Source organism: Rhipicephalus microplus, unplaced genomic scaffold (assembly GCF_043290135.1).
Source record: "Rhipicephalus microplus isolate Deutch F79 unplaced genomic scaffold, USDA_Rmic scaffold_13, whole genome shotgun sequence".
NCBI classification, from domain to species: Eukaryota; Metazoa; Arthropoda; class Arachnida; order Ixodida; family Ixodidae; genus Rhipicephalus; species Rhipicephalus microplus.
The window spans coordinates 19,523,647-19,537,500 of NW_027464586.1; the positions used below are offsets into that span (position 1 = coordinate 19,523,647).

Sequence of the window (13,854 nt, forward strand, 5' to 3'; positions counted from 1 at the left end):
CTTGGCCTCATCAATTTTCACAGACGGTTTCTGCCCAACCTGTCTGCGCATCTGCTGCCACTGCACATTCTGCTTCGAGATGGCCAGCATTGGGCGTGGAAGAAGGAGCAGGACATGGCCTTTGAGCACAGTAAACAGCTAATCACCAAGGCACCGATGTTGGTGCACTTCGATCCAGCCAAGCCTGTTGTTCTTACTGTAGACGCATCAACATACGGTGTAGGAGCCGTCCTAGCACACAGAGATGACAAGGAAGGCCAAGAACGCCCGTTGTCCTTTGCTTGTCGTCGTCTTCACACAGCAGAGCAGCATTACAGCCAGCTAGATAAGGAAAGCCTCGCCTTGATGCTTGGCGTCGAGCGTTTTCACAAGTACCTGTGGGGCCGAAAGTTCGAAGATGTCATTGACCACAAACCACTGCTGGGGCTACTGGGGTCAGACAAGGCGGTCACCGTGCAGGAATCCCCTCGAGTGGTACGATGGGCCCTGAAGCTTCTGGCCTACTGCTACCAGATTGTGTACCGTCTGGGAAAAGACCTGGGGCCTGCCGATGCCCTGAGCTGGTTGCCGCTGCCAGAGGTGCGAGAGGTTCCACAGCCAGGCACATGTGGCAGCGCATGTTCCAGCCAGAGCCAAATGCTCATGCTGGAGCATGCGTAACCCAATGTAATCTCCAGGTCTGCTGTGTCGCGGGCGACCAGTCAGGACCGTGTCCTGTCCCAGATGATGAAGGTGGTATGCCGAGAGGAAGAATTGGTGCAAAAGCCCTACAGCTACAAAGCAGCTGAGCTGAGCCTGCAGCAAAGCTGCCTACTTTGGGGTTCCAGGGTGGCGATCCCACAAATTCTGCGGTCCAGGGTCTTGCAGGTGCCGCAAACAGGGCATCCTAGCGTGGAAAACACAAAAATGGTGGCCCAGTCTCCCGTTTGGTGGCCCGGACTGGACCAGAACACTGATCACCAGGTGCTAAGCTGCCAAGTCTGCCAGAAACATCAGCGGGCTTCGCGTCGTGTGGAGATCACCCCATGGCCATTCCCACAGAGGCACTGGTGTCACCTCCACGTGGATTTTGGGAGCCTTTTCAAAGGTCACTACTTCCTGATGGTGGTTGACGCATTCTCAAAGTGGGCGGAGGTTATACCTATCACCACTTCGTCTGCAGATGCGACCATTGCAGCACAACAGCAGATCTCTGCATCCCAGGGGCTGCCGGACATCATAGTCTCCGATAATGGGCCCCCTTTTGTCAGCACAGCGTATCTGGCCTGGCTGACAAAGAACGGAATCCACCTAATGACGGTTCCTCCGTATTAACCCGCTTCAAACGGTGCAACACAGCGGGTGGTGGAGACGATTAACGACAAGCTTTTTGCGGCTTGCGGGTTAATACGGAGGAGCCAGGTGTAGGATTTCCGTACGCAGGTCGCGCGCATACTTTTTAAGTATCAAACCACACCTCATGAAGTCACCAGCCGTGCCGCCTGTGAGCTTTTGCTGGAATGGATGGTGAAGACACCGTTGTACATTCTGCACCCAGACCTCCAGTTCACGGCGCTTCTCAAATAGCTGAAACAGCAGCTGGCTGCCGGCAAAGGGTGCCATCATGTGCCATTGCCCGAGCCCGGAATGCCAGTATTCGCCAGGAAATTCCGCTCTGGTCCCCCTTGGCCTGCTGGACAAGTGGTCTCACCTGCAAGCTCCTCCTCCTTGCTCGTACGAATGCATGATGAAACCACATGGCACCGGCATGCTGACCACGTGAGGGCTAACCGTAGGACCAGGCTTGCATCTGCGGCAGCACCAGTTGCGACCAGGGAGACAACTGTTTCGCAAGAAAAAGGCACCTCCAGTTGTGCGCCACTAGTTGGGCCAGTGGCAAGTTCAGTTCCATCCCTGCCAACCACGGCAGAATCTCAGAAGGAACGGAGGGCGGCTCAGGCAGCATCTAGTGGTATTACACCTAGTCCCTCAACACCTGTTCTCAGACCGAGCAACTGACGACGAAGGGAACCAGACTGTTTTTCGCCTACCTAAATCAATGCTGAACCGGCTGGGACTTGTATTTTTTTGCGCAGTAATTGGGGTGAGGGGTGTAACGAGCTTGTGGCGCCATGCCTAGCCTTTTTTCATTACCTCGCCAAGTTCGGCAGGCAACCATGGTTGTGCTTGGGAAATAAGCACTGACGAGCGCTGCTCGGCGGTCAGTAGCTGTTACTCCACCATGCGTGTGGTGCCGTCCTTGTCACAACGGCGCCTCGGCCCTCCCTCTCGTCCACGGTCTTCGGGACAGATCATGACAGATGGTTATCCGACTTGCACCACACGCTTGCGCTATTATTAAACTTCGCCGCCCTGTAGTTGCAAGAATGAATTCATTTGTGATTCTGCTTCGCTGTTGATCATACTCACAAAATGAGTAAACTTGTATATGTTTTATTAAAATTGGTGCAGCGCTTGTATGAACAAAATTCATCAAGACTATGCCGCAAATAAATAACAACATAGTTTTGTCCAGGCTAAAGTACCATTCATTGTAGGTATCGGCTTGAGTTTCACATACTCTGCATTCAATTTATTTATTTATTTGATTATCTACTTATTTATTTCTTTATTTATTTATTTATACTGCAGTCTCAAAGAGAGACTATTGGCGTAAAATATATATTCACGCTATGAAAAAACTAAGTATTATACATAAAAACATATGACTAGCAGAATACACTGCAAAGAGGTTTATTTCATTTACGCAAGGCCTGTGCAAGCCTCTGCGTAGCGCACCACGACCTGCTATTGCGAAGTTTGCAAGAGGCATTCGCAACAACAGTATGTGTACCTTCCAGCTCAAAGCCTTGTTTAAATGCGAGGAACTTATAGCGGAGTTCAATCTGTTGGTGTGTGCGTGACTACCCTTACTGCGCATGCGCCAGCTCTCTCCTCATGCTCACAGTTAGCACATGGCGTTCCAGGGGAGCGGGTGGTCGCCGAGGGCCCTCCGATAGCGTGGGCACAAAGAGGAGGACAAAGGCCTGTTTAAAGTCAAGTGGCTGAGCACTTGCCTCCACTCCACTTCTCTATTCCCCTTTATCTCTTCGACGCAGCTCTGCGCTGGTAGATAACCCTGCACTAGCTTTATTCGTGGCTTCCACCAGCAGTGTTGGGTATTCACTTTGCGACACCCAAACGACTACACGCACAAATGAGAGAAGGGTAACATAGGCGGTACACAACATTCACACAACTCCACACAAAAATGAAATGAACGCGAAACAAACGAGTGAAATAAAAAAAGTGGAAGCAAAAGTGAATAATAGCGCCACTTTGCATCTTCACATGGCAAATTTTAGTGGAAAATGTTGTATTATTCTTTCTTCTTTATTGACTGCACTGAAAAATAAAAAGGCAATATTATCCAACCATTGCTGAACCGTGCAGTGAAATATTTCTTGGTGAAAACGCTGCTTATAGCCGTTATGTCTTAAATAGTGCACAAAGGGTAAAAATGCACCTTCAAACAACTTCGGTAAACGCTACAATGACTCAGAATATGTAGCCAAGAAGATGGGATAAAGTCGTACCTTTAGACCTTTAGCCCTGTTGATAGCCCTAAGTGGACGAAGCACGCGACAGACACGAAGGATTTTTACTACAGAGATAGTCCCATCTCTGCAAAAGAAAAGGCGCCACCAGTTAGCTGGACATTGCAACAATTCCTTGAAACAAGCTTGGCACATCGGTTAGGCAGTGCGATAACAAAAGCCTATTCATGCAGTCGATAAAAAAAGTTTTCTTTAAAGCACATTACTAACTTAATATCGAGCCTTAGGCAAAAATACAAGGTTTTCCCTAAGCTAATTAAACTTGAAAGAGGATATGTAATAGGCAATTAATATGTGCAATGGTTCTATGTGACCTGATAGAAGTTAGTCTATTGTTTATATTTATTATATCCTAAAAATTCATTCGTAAATAGCTCAATACATTCGCACGTTGTTTTATTGTTCTTATGTATCAGTGTCATTTGTTTTAATTTGGAACGGTCAAAGAAGTGTGGCCTACCTGTTGATAACTTGTATATCGAAGTCTAACATTTTTGTTTAGGAGATTTCGCAGCTACCATCTTTCAACATTTTTTCCCGTTAATGGATAGGAGATTCCTACGACAAATTTGTACGGAATCGTTTAATTCATCTTCATTTGTTTACCAAACCGACTTGACAATATAAACCAAAGTTGCGCACTTAATTTTGTTCCCACATTCTTCCACTTGGCTCACATCGGCGCACTTGCGATTGCAAACCGTAAATCTGAGCAACATTGCCTTTGTAGACCAAGTTTGTCGTGAAATGATGCCATTATCTCGAGCAGTAGTGCACACTAATAATTACACTAAAAATTAAATTTGATGTCACAGCTGACTCCGTGAGCACTGTTCAACTTCCCTAAACGGTGCTAATCATGATCTCGATTCTTGTTGATGTGGGCCACATTACCATAAATCCACAAAAATAAATATAATAAATAATGTACACATTTGGTGATCTATCTATTTCGTGCCATAGTTTGAGAGCATAAAATTTATTTGTAAAAAACGCCGAAGCCACGCACCCGAAGCCGAACGAGATGAGCGACACGCAGACGACGAGGACATCGAGGAGGTTGAAGTAACTCCGGCAGAAGGACCCTTTGTGCAGAATCACCCCGTAAGCTATAACCTGCGTGGTTGGCGAAACAAAACGGTACGTCCATGGCACTTCAACATAGTGTACAACATTACGCACATGAGATATTTATGAATTAAATGCGAATAACTTCTTAGCGAACTTCGGTGACGTTGGTCGTATATCTATCTATCTATCTATCTATCTATCTATCCATCTATCCATCTATCCATCTATCCATCTATCCATCTATCTATCTATCTAGCCGCCTACGACATTTAGCCCTCTTGGCCGTTTCGATAACGGTATCTATATATCTATTCCAAAATTTGTATGACATAACAAGACTATGTCGAGCATCAGTGAGTAGTCATAGCCGGAAAATCACGACATGTATGGCTGATGATTGATGATGACGATTAGGGGAGTTTATTGGCGCAAGGGCCAGATGTGGCCAAAGAGCGCCAGAGCGATGATAATGAACTGTGCGTTACGCGGTGTGGATAAAACAGATCTGATATGGCTATAAGTGGCATAAAAACGGTCGCATAGGTGCGTAAAATATACATAGAGTAAAATTATGGCATTGACAAATGATGTGTGCTATGAAGACATAAAATTTGCTAAAATTATACGCTTATGAAATAAAAACTTGGCATGGAGCACTAGTGCCTCGGCAGAGCACTTAAGACAAGAGCATGGAGGCCTGGACTCATTGAAAGCTGATATCACAGCGGCACGTTTTGGACAGAGGATGCGCTATGAACTTGTTGGGCTGAAAACATTCAATACTATCTATCTTTTAAAAAGCCAAGGACAGATTTTGCGTCAAAAAGCGGCTCTTCGCCAAGAGACATAATAGAATGTAGAGGGAGATGATAGCAGTATGCTAAAGGAAAACATGTTTTTCTCTCTCTTTCAGCTTCCGGACACTCCAGGAGAACGAGGAGGACGGTTAGCCTCCCGCCACATCTACCACAAGTAGGAGGTTCATCGCCAGTCAGCAGAAAGCTATAGGTAACATATGTGTGTCTTACTCTGAGGCGGCAGAATAGGATATCAGTTCACCGTGTTCTCGCAGCGGAGGGCCAGTAACCCTACCGCGGCTTAATCAAGTGAAGCTTAATATTTATTTCTGTGTCCCACAAACGTTGCAAGTGAGTTCGTAGTTTCTTACGTAGGAAGGGTTTTAGATCTGTTGCAGGGACAGTAGCGGTAGGCTTAATAGTGCGCAATATAATTGACGTGGCCATTTTGGTCAGCTAACACATTGCCCTCGATGCTTCTATGGCCAGGTACCCAGCAAATAGTAACATGCTAGTTGCACATATACGCTGTACACTGAACGGAATACAACTCAATTATGACCGGATTTCTGAATCGGAAAAGTGATCTCAACGCATTTATGACGCCTATCGAGTCTGTAAATATAATTGATTTTTGTATGTTTGATTTCCGTATATGCTTCACGACCAACAATTGTGCATAACCCTCAGCTGTAAAGATACTTGTTTTCGGGTGCAGTACACCGGATTCCATGAAGAATGGTACGACGGCTGCATGAGCCATTCCTCCAAGCGACTTGGAAGCGTCGGTATAAAACTCTACGCATGAGTAGTTGGACTGGAGTTATCGGAAATGCATTTTAATATGTGCTTCTGGTGCGTGTTTATTGATCTCGACAAGTGAGGTGTCACAATGTACAAAATGCCACTGCCACGGCGGTAAAAGTTTCGCTATGGGCATAGTTGAAAGTTCTAGCAGTGGAACACCCATTTCCTCACTTAAGTTTCTCACACGCAAAGAGAACGGCTTTCTTACTGCGGGTCGATTATGAAAGATGTGGGCAGCGATCATATCGTTTATAGTGGAATGAGAAGAATGCTTGATGTTCGCACGTACATTTATAAAATATGTGAAACTGCTATAAGATCCCTGCAGGTGAAGTTACCACTGATTCGACTCTACATAGAGGCTCTGGATTGGACTTGTCCTGAAAGCAGCGGTTGCAAGTCGGATACCGAAATGGTGAACGGGGTCTACGATTTTTAATGCACTTGGCGTTGCGCAATGATAAACTAAAAAGACATAATCAAGGCGCGACCAGACAGGGCTTTTGTACAACTTGAAGAGGCGTTTTCGATCACCAGCCCATGTTGTACGTGATGGGCGCTTTAGGACTTTCAATTCTTTCAGACATTTAATCTTTACAGATTTATTACGGGGAATAAACGGGAGCTTAGAATCTCTAAAGTGGTCCAGGAATTTATGCTCGCTGCTCTCAGAGAGTTGGTCTCCCTTGATCACAACACTTGATAGTGGCATTACCTTTCGTTTGTTGGAGAAAAGTACGCAAGTACTTTTCTGGGTGTTTATTTTAAAACCATTCTCATTCGCCCATTTAAAGTATTTATGCATTCTAAGCAGTGCTTGTCGTTCATAGATAGACATAATGCATGATTTGAAACTCATCTGCACATCATCAACACACACGGAATAAAAAATAATGCTTGGAATTACTGAGTGCAGGGAGTTCATTTTTACAAGAAAGAGGGTGCAACTAAGCACGCCCCCTTGCGGAACACCAGTCTCCTAGGTAAACGATCTAGAGAGAGCATTTCGTACTTTTACGCGAAAGGTAAGGTTAGACAGATAACTTTCAATTGTGTTTAACATGTTCCCATGGTTGCCTATGGCGGCAAGATTGCGTAGAATACCGAATCGCTATGTGGTATTGTACGCTTTCTTCAAGTCTAGGAATACGGAAAATAGAAACTGCCTATGAATAAATACATCTCTAATGTATGTATCTATGCGAACAAGGTGGTCTATTGTCGAGTTCCCCTTTCTGAAACAACACTGAAGGGGGTCTAGGATAATGTTACTTTCTAGAAAGTGAATTAAGCACCGGTTTAACATTTTCTCATGTAGTTTGCATAGACATCTGGTTAACGCTATGGGCCTGTAGCTGGCGGCCAAGAACGGGTCTTTGGCTTCCTTAGGTACCGGCATGACTATCGCTTCTTTCCATGGCAACAGAACATACCCAGTCACTCACATGTTATTGAAAAGAATTAGAAGTGTTTTTAGTGCTTTGTTTTGAAGGTACTTGATCATTTCGTACTATATACGATCGCCACGTGGCACCGAATTGTTTCAGCACGCTAGGGACGCCTCAAGTTCAGCTAATTTAAATGGACAGTTGTAAGTCTCACTGGATTGATGTTTACAGTTAGAGGGCTGCCACTCTTCGCGTTTTTTGAATCTTAATAACGTTTCTGTGTGATGCACTTGAGACATATTAAAAGTGTTCGCCTAGGCAGTCTGTCTGCTCCTCTAGACTCTCACCTCGGCTACTTACGAAGGGTAGGGAATGTGACTCCCGACCCATGAACTTGTTCACTCTATTCTAAACCTTTGTTTATTCGGTGTAATAATTTATACCAGAGATGTACCTATTCCAACTTTCTCTCTTTGCAAGACGACGCATTCTTCTGGCTTATGACTTATCCTGTTTGAAATATTTCGAAGTAATATCCAGGCTTTCTTTTGACTATTGCGTGCTTTCCAACAATCTTCGTTCCACCATGGGATGCGACGCTTATTAGTCATTCCGTTAGTTTGCTTCATACATTTCAATGCAGCGTCAATAATAAAACCTCTTAGGTATGCTACAGCATCGTCTATTTCAAAATCAGCAATGCCATCTTCGTCTAAAAATGTGTTTTCTCAGAACAGTTCCCAGTTGGCTGACTTGGTGTTGTAACTAGGAAAGTCGGGCAAGTATGTTCTTTTGTTAACCTCAACATAATCGGGAAGTGGTCACTCCCAAATAGGTTCTTGCGAACGGACCACTTCAGATATAGAATTAATGTATTCGAGACAATACTCAGGTCTATAGAAGAGGGTGTGTTGGGTGTAGTGCTATAATATGTTGGTGCTTTCTTGTTAAGTAAACATGCACCTGACGAAAACGGAAAGTGTTTTAATAGGCGTCCTTGCGAATCCAAACGGGAGTCGCCCTATGGGGCAATATGTGCGTTTAGATCACCAAAGACTATATATCGCGGAGGAAGTTCATCAATAAAGTTTTCAAGTTGTGTTTTCGAAAGGTGATAGCACGGAGGAATGTAAATAGATGTAATTTTAGTAGCTTTCCTAACAGCACTGCTCGGACAGCAACTGCCTAAAGAGAAGTTTGGAGGTTTAGTTGCACACAGGCAACACCTTTATCAACTATTATAGCGACACCGCCCGACGAAGCGGCAGCATCGTCACTGTCTTTGCGGAAGATGGCATATATTTGTTTTAGAAAGTTTGTTTCTGTGGACTCGAGATGTGTTTCCTGAGCACACAGCACTTTTAAAGTATGTTTAAGAAGTTCTCTAATATTATCGAGGATATGAAGAAGTTCTCTCACATTCTACTGTAATATCTGTGTGTCCATTTTAGGTGTAGTTTGTGCTAAGTGCTCAAGGATGGAAAATTAGCTCACAGACCCTTTCCAGGAGCCGTGACCCGAGATTTTTCTTTTTTGGACTGGCCGACAGAGTTGCGCCGATCCTTAGGCGTTGGCTTTGCCCTCACGCTGCGTTTGTTTTGAGGGCCTCTTCACAAACGACGATACCTTCATTGCTCCCCACCCCGGAGATTGGTGGGTCCTTCTTGGATGGCGGAGCAGCACTGCCTCCAACCGACGAGGGGGCGGATGGCGTCACCACTGGCTCACTACGTGTGTGCCAGACAGCCACCGGAGGCCGTCGTGGCGCTGCCCCCTGACGCGCCACTTTGGCAAAGCTGGTTTCTGGTAGGTAGGACCTCTGCCTTCGTGCCTCCTTATATAAAATATTTTGTTTTACTTCAATTGTGATAACTTTCTTTTTTTTTCCAGCATGGGCACGACCGTGAGTATGCGGCATGCTCCCGATTACAGTTTGCACAGTGAAGAGTGTTTTTACAGGCATCAGATGTGTGTTCTTCAGCACTGCGTTTCGCGCAAGTTAGGCAGCCTTGGCAGTTCTGTGAATTGTAACCTTACTGCTGGCATTTGAAACATCGGAGAGGCTTTGGTATATATAGCCTCACTGGAAGCCTGATGTACCCAGCCTCGTTGGAGTCGGGAAGTTTACTTGAATTGAAAAAAAAGTATCAGGTGCTTAGTCTGTACTTCTTTGCCATCACGCTCATCCTTATTCGTTTGACGTTGATGACATTCTGTTCACTGAAACCCTCCAGGAGTTCAGCCTCCATCAGTCCTAACAGGTAATCATCTGAAACAACGCCACGGGTGCTGTTCATGGTTCGGTGGGGGGTACTACTAATTTAGTATCTCCAAAATTCACTAAATTAGGCAATCTCTCATATTGTTTCTGGTCGTGGAGCTCCAACAGGAAATCACCACTTGCCATTCTCGATGCTTTATGTCCTGGGCCAAAGATTTTTGTCAAAGACTTCGAAACCAGAAAAGGTGAAAGTGTTCGCACTGGTTTGCCGGGTGTGTCAGCGTGGATTACGTGGAATCGGGGTGACCAAAAAACTGGCAGACTTCATCGGTGTGCCCCCTTTTCTGAGGGCGATCAGGGAGGGGAGGGAAAAAACCAGCCATATGCAAATGTTTAATTTTCGGCTGTGGCGCCAGTCCCCACCACGGGCTCCTACAAGGGGACGCTGCAAGATCCGTAAGCACAGGCCCTGCAGACGCCGGCTGTACGCCACCATTAAAACCGAATATGGTGTATCCAAGGCAGGATAGCCACACAGGGTTAACACTTGCCACCAGGAAACACGGAAGTTAATGGAAGAGAGTAGAGGACAGGAAATATTTAAACTAAGATAAAAGACGAAGATGTGAGGTGGAGACAGGAAAAGACGACTGCCGATTCCCCCCGGGCGGGTCAATCCAGGGGTGCCGTCAACGTGAAGCCGGGGCCAAAGGGGTGTGTTGCCTCTGCCGGGGTGCCTTAAAAATCCAATCACCCAGTGTCAGCTCAACCCCCAGGAACCCCTTTTCTTCAGACACGGCAACGCCACGCACGGGTAGACGTGGGGGAAGTCGAAACTCCCCCATTAGCTCGGGTCTGTGGTATCGCTACGCACCAAACGCCTACTTATTCAAACGCCCCTGCGGGCCATGTATGGCATGACTGTCAACATTTACATGTCAAGATCTTGATTCTCTTGCGGTGGTTTTGTTGACATGATATATTGCAAAAGTGTTATGGTATGATATGACTGCCTGGCGAACATATGTGCCAGACCGCAACCTGAAATCCTGACATACATGTCACGTAAATCATGACAACACGCCATGCTCATGAAGCGCTCACGGTCGTTTCGCTAGCTTCGCATATACCAATTTTGGGGTTACGTGACATGAATGGATGATGATGCTTGATGATTAGTGCATACATGATAATTATGAGATGTTTGATGATAGTATACTGCGCTCATGTTGCGATCGCGGCCGTTTCGCTAGCTTCACATATACCAAATTTGGTGTCACGTCACATAAATAGATGCTGATAGTATATTACTGGTGCAAACATGATACTCATGAGATGCATGTCAAGTAAGAACACGACAGTACACAACGCTGATGGTGCGCTCATGACCATTTCGCTAGCTTCATTTATACCAAAATTGGCGTTACGTGACATGAATAGATGTTGATGGTATATGACTGGTGCAAACATGATAATTATGAGATGCGTGTCATGTAAGTACATGACAGTATACCACGCTGATGAAGCGCTCGCAGCCATTTCGGTAGCTTCACATTGCTCACAATCATTTGGCTGGCTTCAAGTATGCCAAATTTGGTGTTACGCTACATAAATGCATGATGATGGTATTCGACTGGCGCAAACATTATAGTTATCTAATGCGTGTCATGTAAGAAAGTCACGGACGGCTATTTTCGGCGACACCGCGCCACGGCAATTAACGGTCGCCGTACTCCCCGACTGACCGTGAGAAACAGCGGCACATGAAAGGGAACCGATAAGTGCAAAATGGGGGTGCTCTCCTTAGAACGTCGCCGCCGACAGTTAATCCTTTTGTAACCGTGGCGACGTCTGCAAGGTCATAGAAGGCCGCGGTATACCCCGTACAAGGATTAGACTACAAGACGCCCGGCTGAGAGCTAAGTGGTTGACCGTTCCCACGGAGAAAAGCGTGGGAAACGCTCTGGTGGCCAAGCCGTATGACAACAACCCGACAGGTTGTCACTCTCGCGCTAGTTGCGGGCCCTCTCCCTATTAAAAAGGGGTGGGGTCAAAATATTTTTGGGGCGGAGTTTCCCCTCAATTAAACGCGCATGATTGGACCCAGGTAGAGGTCTCTTGTCCCCAAGGAAAAGAGCGAGGAGACACGAGGGGGATTTAAGCGCAGGTATTTGCCCTGCTAGGCAGACTAGTCGATGACCAACATGGTGTAGAAACAGATCAACAAGCATCTCTTCTAGAAGTTTTTAGTGTGGCTCTGTATCGGCTGGCCACCTAAACTTAGCCGTTCGTCTAGTTGTGACGCGATATTAACGTCTGCAACGTAGACATCGGGACTTCGCCTCGAGTTAGCTCAACCTGCTCGAAGTCACCTGCAAGCACTAGCCTCCCGGAGCCACCAGCGTTGCAACACCGCCGACATCGCAGTCGTGCCAGAACTCTCTTCGACTTCTCGCATCCGATCGTCGGGGACACAACGCTGCCGGTCATCACACGCATGCCTTCACCTGTTTATATCTTCGAACTTTCTCCTCCATCGTTCTATTGTTGTTAGTTTGTGTAGCTTGTAATAGTTCTCTCTCGTAAGCCTATTTATTGTTTCTGTTATATATTTCTTTAGTTGTATCAAGTGTTTATGTATTTTGTTAGTTGTATTGAAGTGTTGTATTAGATCCCGTGTTGCTGCAATATCACTAGAGTAAAGTTTGTTTTGTTTTCCCACGTCTCTGATCTCTTCACTGTCTCTGCTTGCGTACGGAACGAACCAACCTGCTGTCATTCCCGTCGCCGACTTCGCGCTGGCGACGCTAGAGTGGCAGCTTGTAACAAAGAACATGACACTATACCACACTCATGATTTCCTCGCAGCCGTTTCGCTTGCTTCCCATATACCATATTTGTTGTCACCTTACTAGAATACATGATGGTGGTATATGACTGCTGCAAATAGGATAATCAAGAGATGCGTGTCATGTGAGGACTTGACAGTGTACCACGCTCACGATGCACTCGCAGCCGTTTTGCTAGCTTCACACATACGAAATTTGGTGTTACTTGACATAAAGAGATGATGATGGTACATGACTGGTGCAAACATTATAATTATGAGATGTGTGCCATGTAAGAACATGACAGTATATCACGCTCAAGATGCATTCGCGGCCCTTTCGCTGGCTTCACACAGACCTAATTTGTTGTTACATGACGGCAATGCATGACGAAGGTATATGACTGGCATAAACATAATAATTTTGAGATGCCTGTCATGCGAAAAGATGACTATGACTCGTACATGATGCGCTCAAGGCGGTATCACTAGCTTTACATATGCCAGATTTAGTATTGCCTGACGCGAACGGGTGACGAAGGTAAATGAAAGGCCAAACATGATAATCATGACATGCATGACATATAAAACATGACTAAAGCCTACGCTCATAGCGTGTTCGCTGCCATTTCGCTAGCTTCGCAAATACCGAATTGGGTATTCGTGGCGTGAATGGACGATGAACACAAATTCCAGGTGCAATCATGATAATCATGACATTGAAGCCATCCACGGCATAATTTACGTCCGCCTCGTAACGTAGTTTTGATTTTAAAGTGACATACCAACATTGCTCATTCGTGCGTCGCATATCATATACTGCCGCTGTATGTGGGACCTGCCAATAATTATTGATTCATTTATTTTAAAGACGATAGCCATTCTCTACGCAAAACTTTTGGTATGTCGTTCCAGTTGTCCGTGCTTTACCCGAAACAAAGGTACTTGACTGGTGCAAACACAACCATCATTGATTGATTGATTGATTGATTGACTGATTGATTGATGTGTGGGGTTTAACGTCCAAAAACCACCATAAGAATATGAGAGACGCCGTAGTGGAGGGCTCCGATATTTTCGACCACCTGGGGTTGTTTAACGCGCAACAAAATCTCACTACACGGGCCTACATATTTTGCGCCTCCTT

At 45.7% G+C, this 13,854-nt stretch overlaps 1 protein-coding gene across 1 annotated transcript in view; it reads right to left on the reverse strand.

The window, feature by feature from the left end:
* The window catches only part of LOC119162950 (muscle calcium channel subunit alpha-1-like), a 1,445,695-nt gene that overhangs the window by 611,602 nt on the left and 820,239 nt on the right, over positions 1–13,854 (reverse strand). Inside the window, exons 24-25 of the mRNA XM_075882643.1 lie at positions 4,606–4,712; positions 3,576–3,663 (exon numbers count right to left, since the gene is read on the reverse strand). Of these exons, the coding sequence (XP_075738758.1) occupies positions 3,576–3,663; positions 4,606–4,712 (195 nt within the window). The remainder of the gene's footprint in view (positions 1–3,575; positions 3,664–4,605; positions 4,713–13,854) is intronic.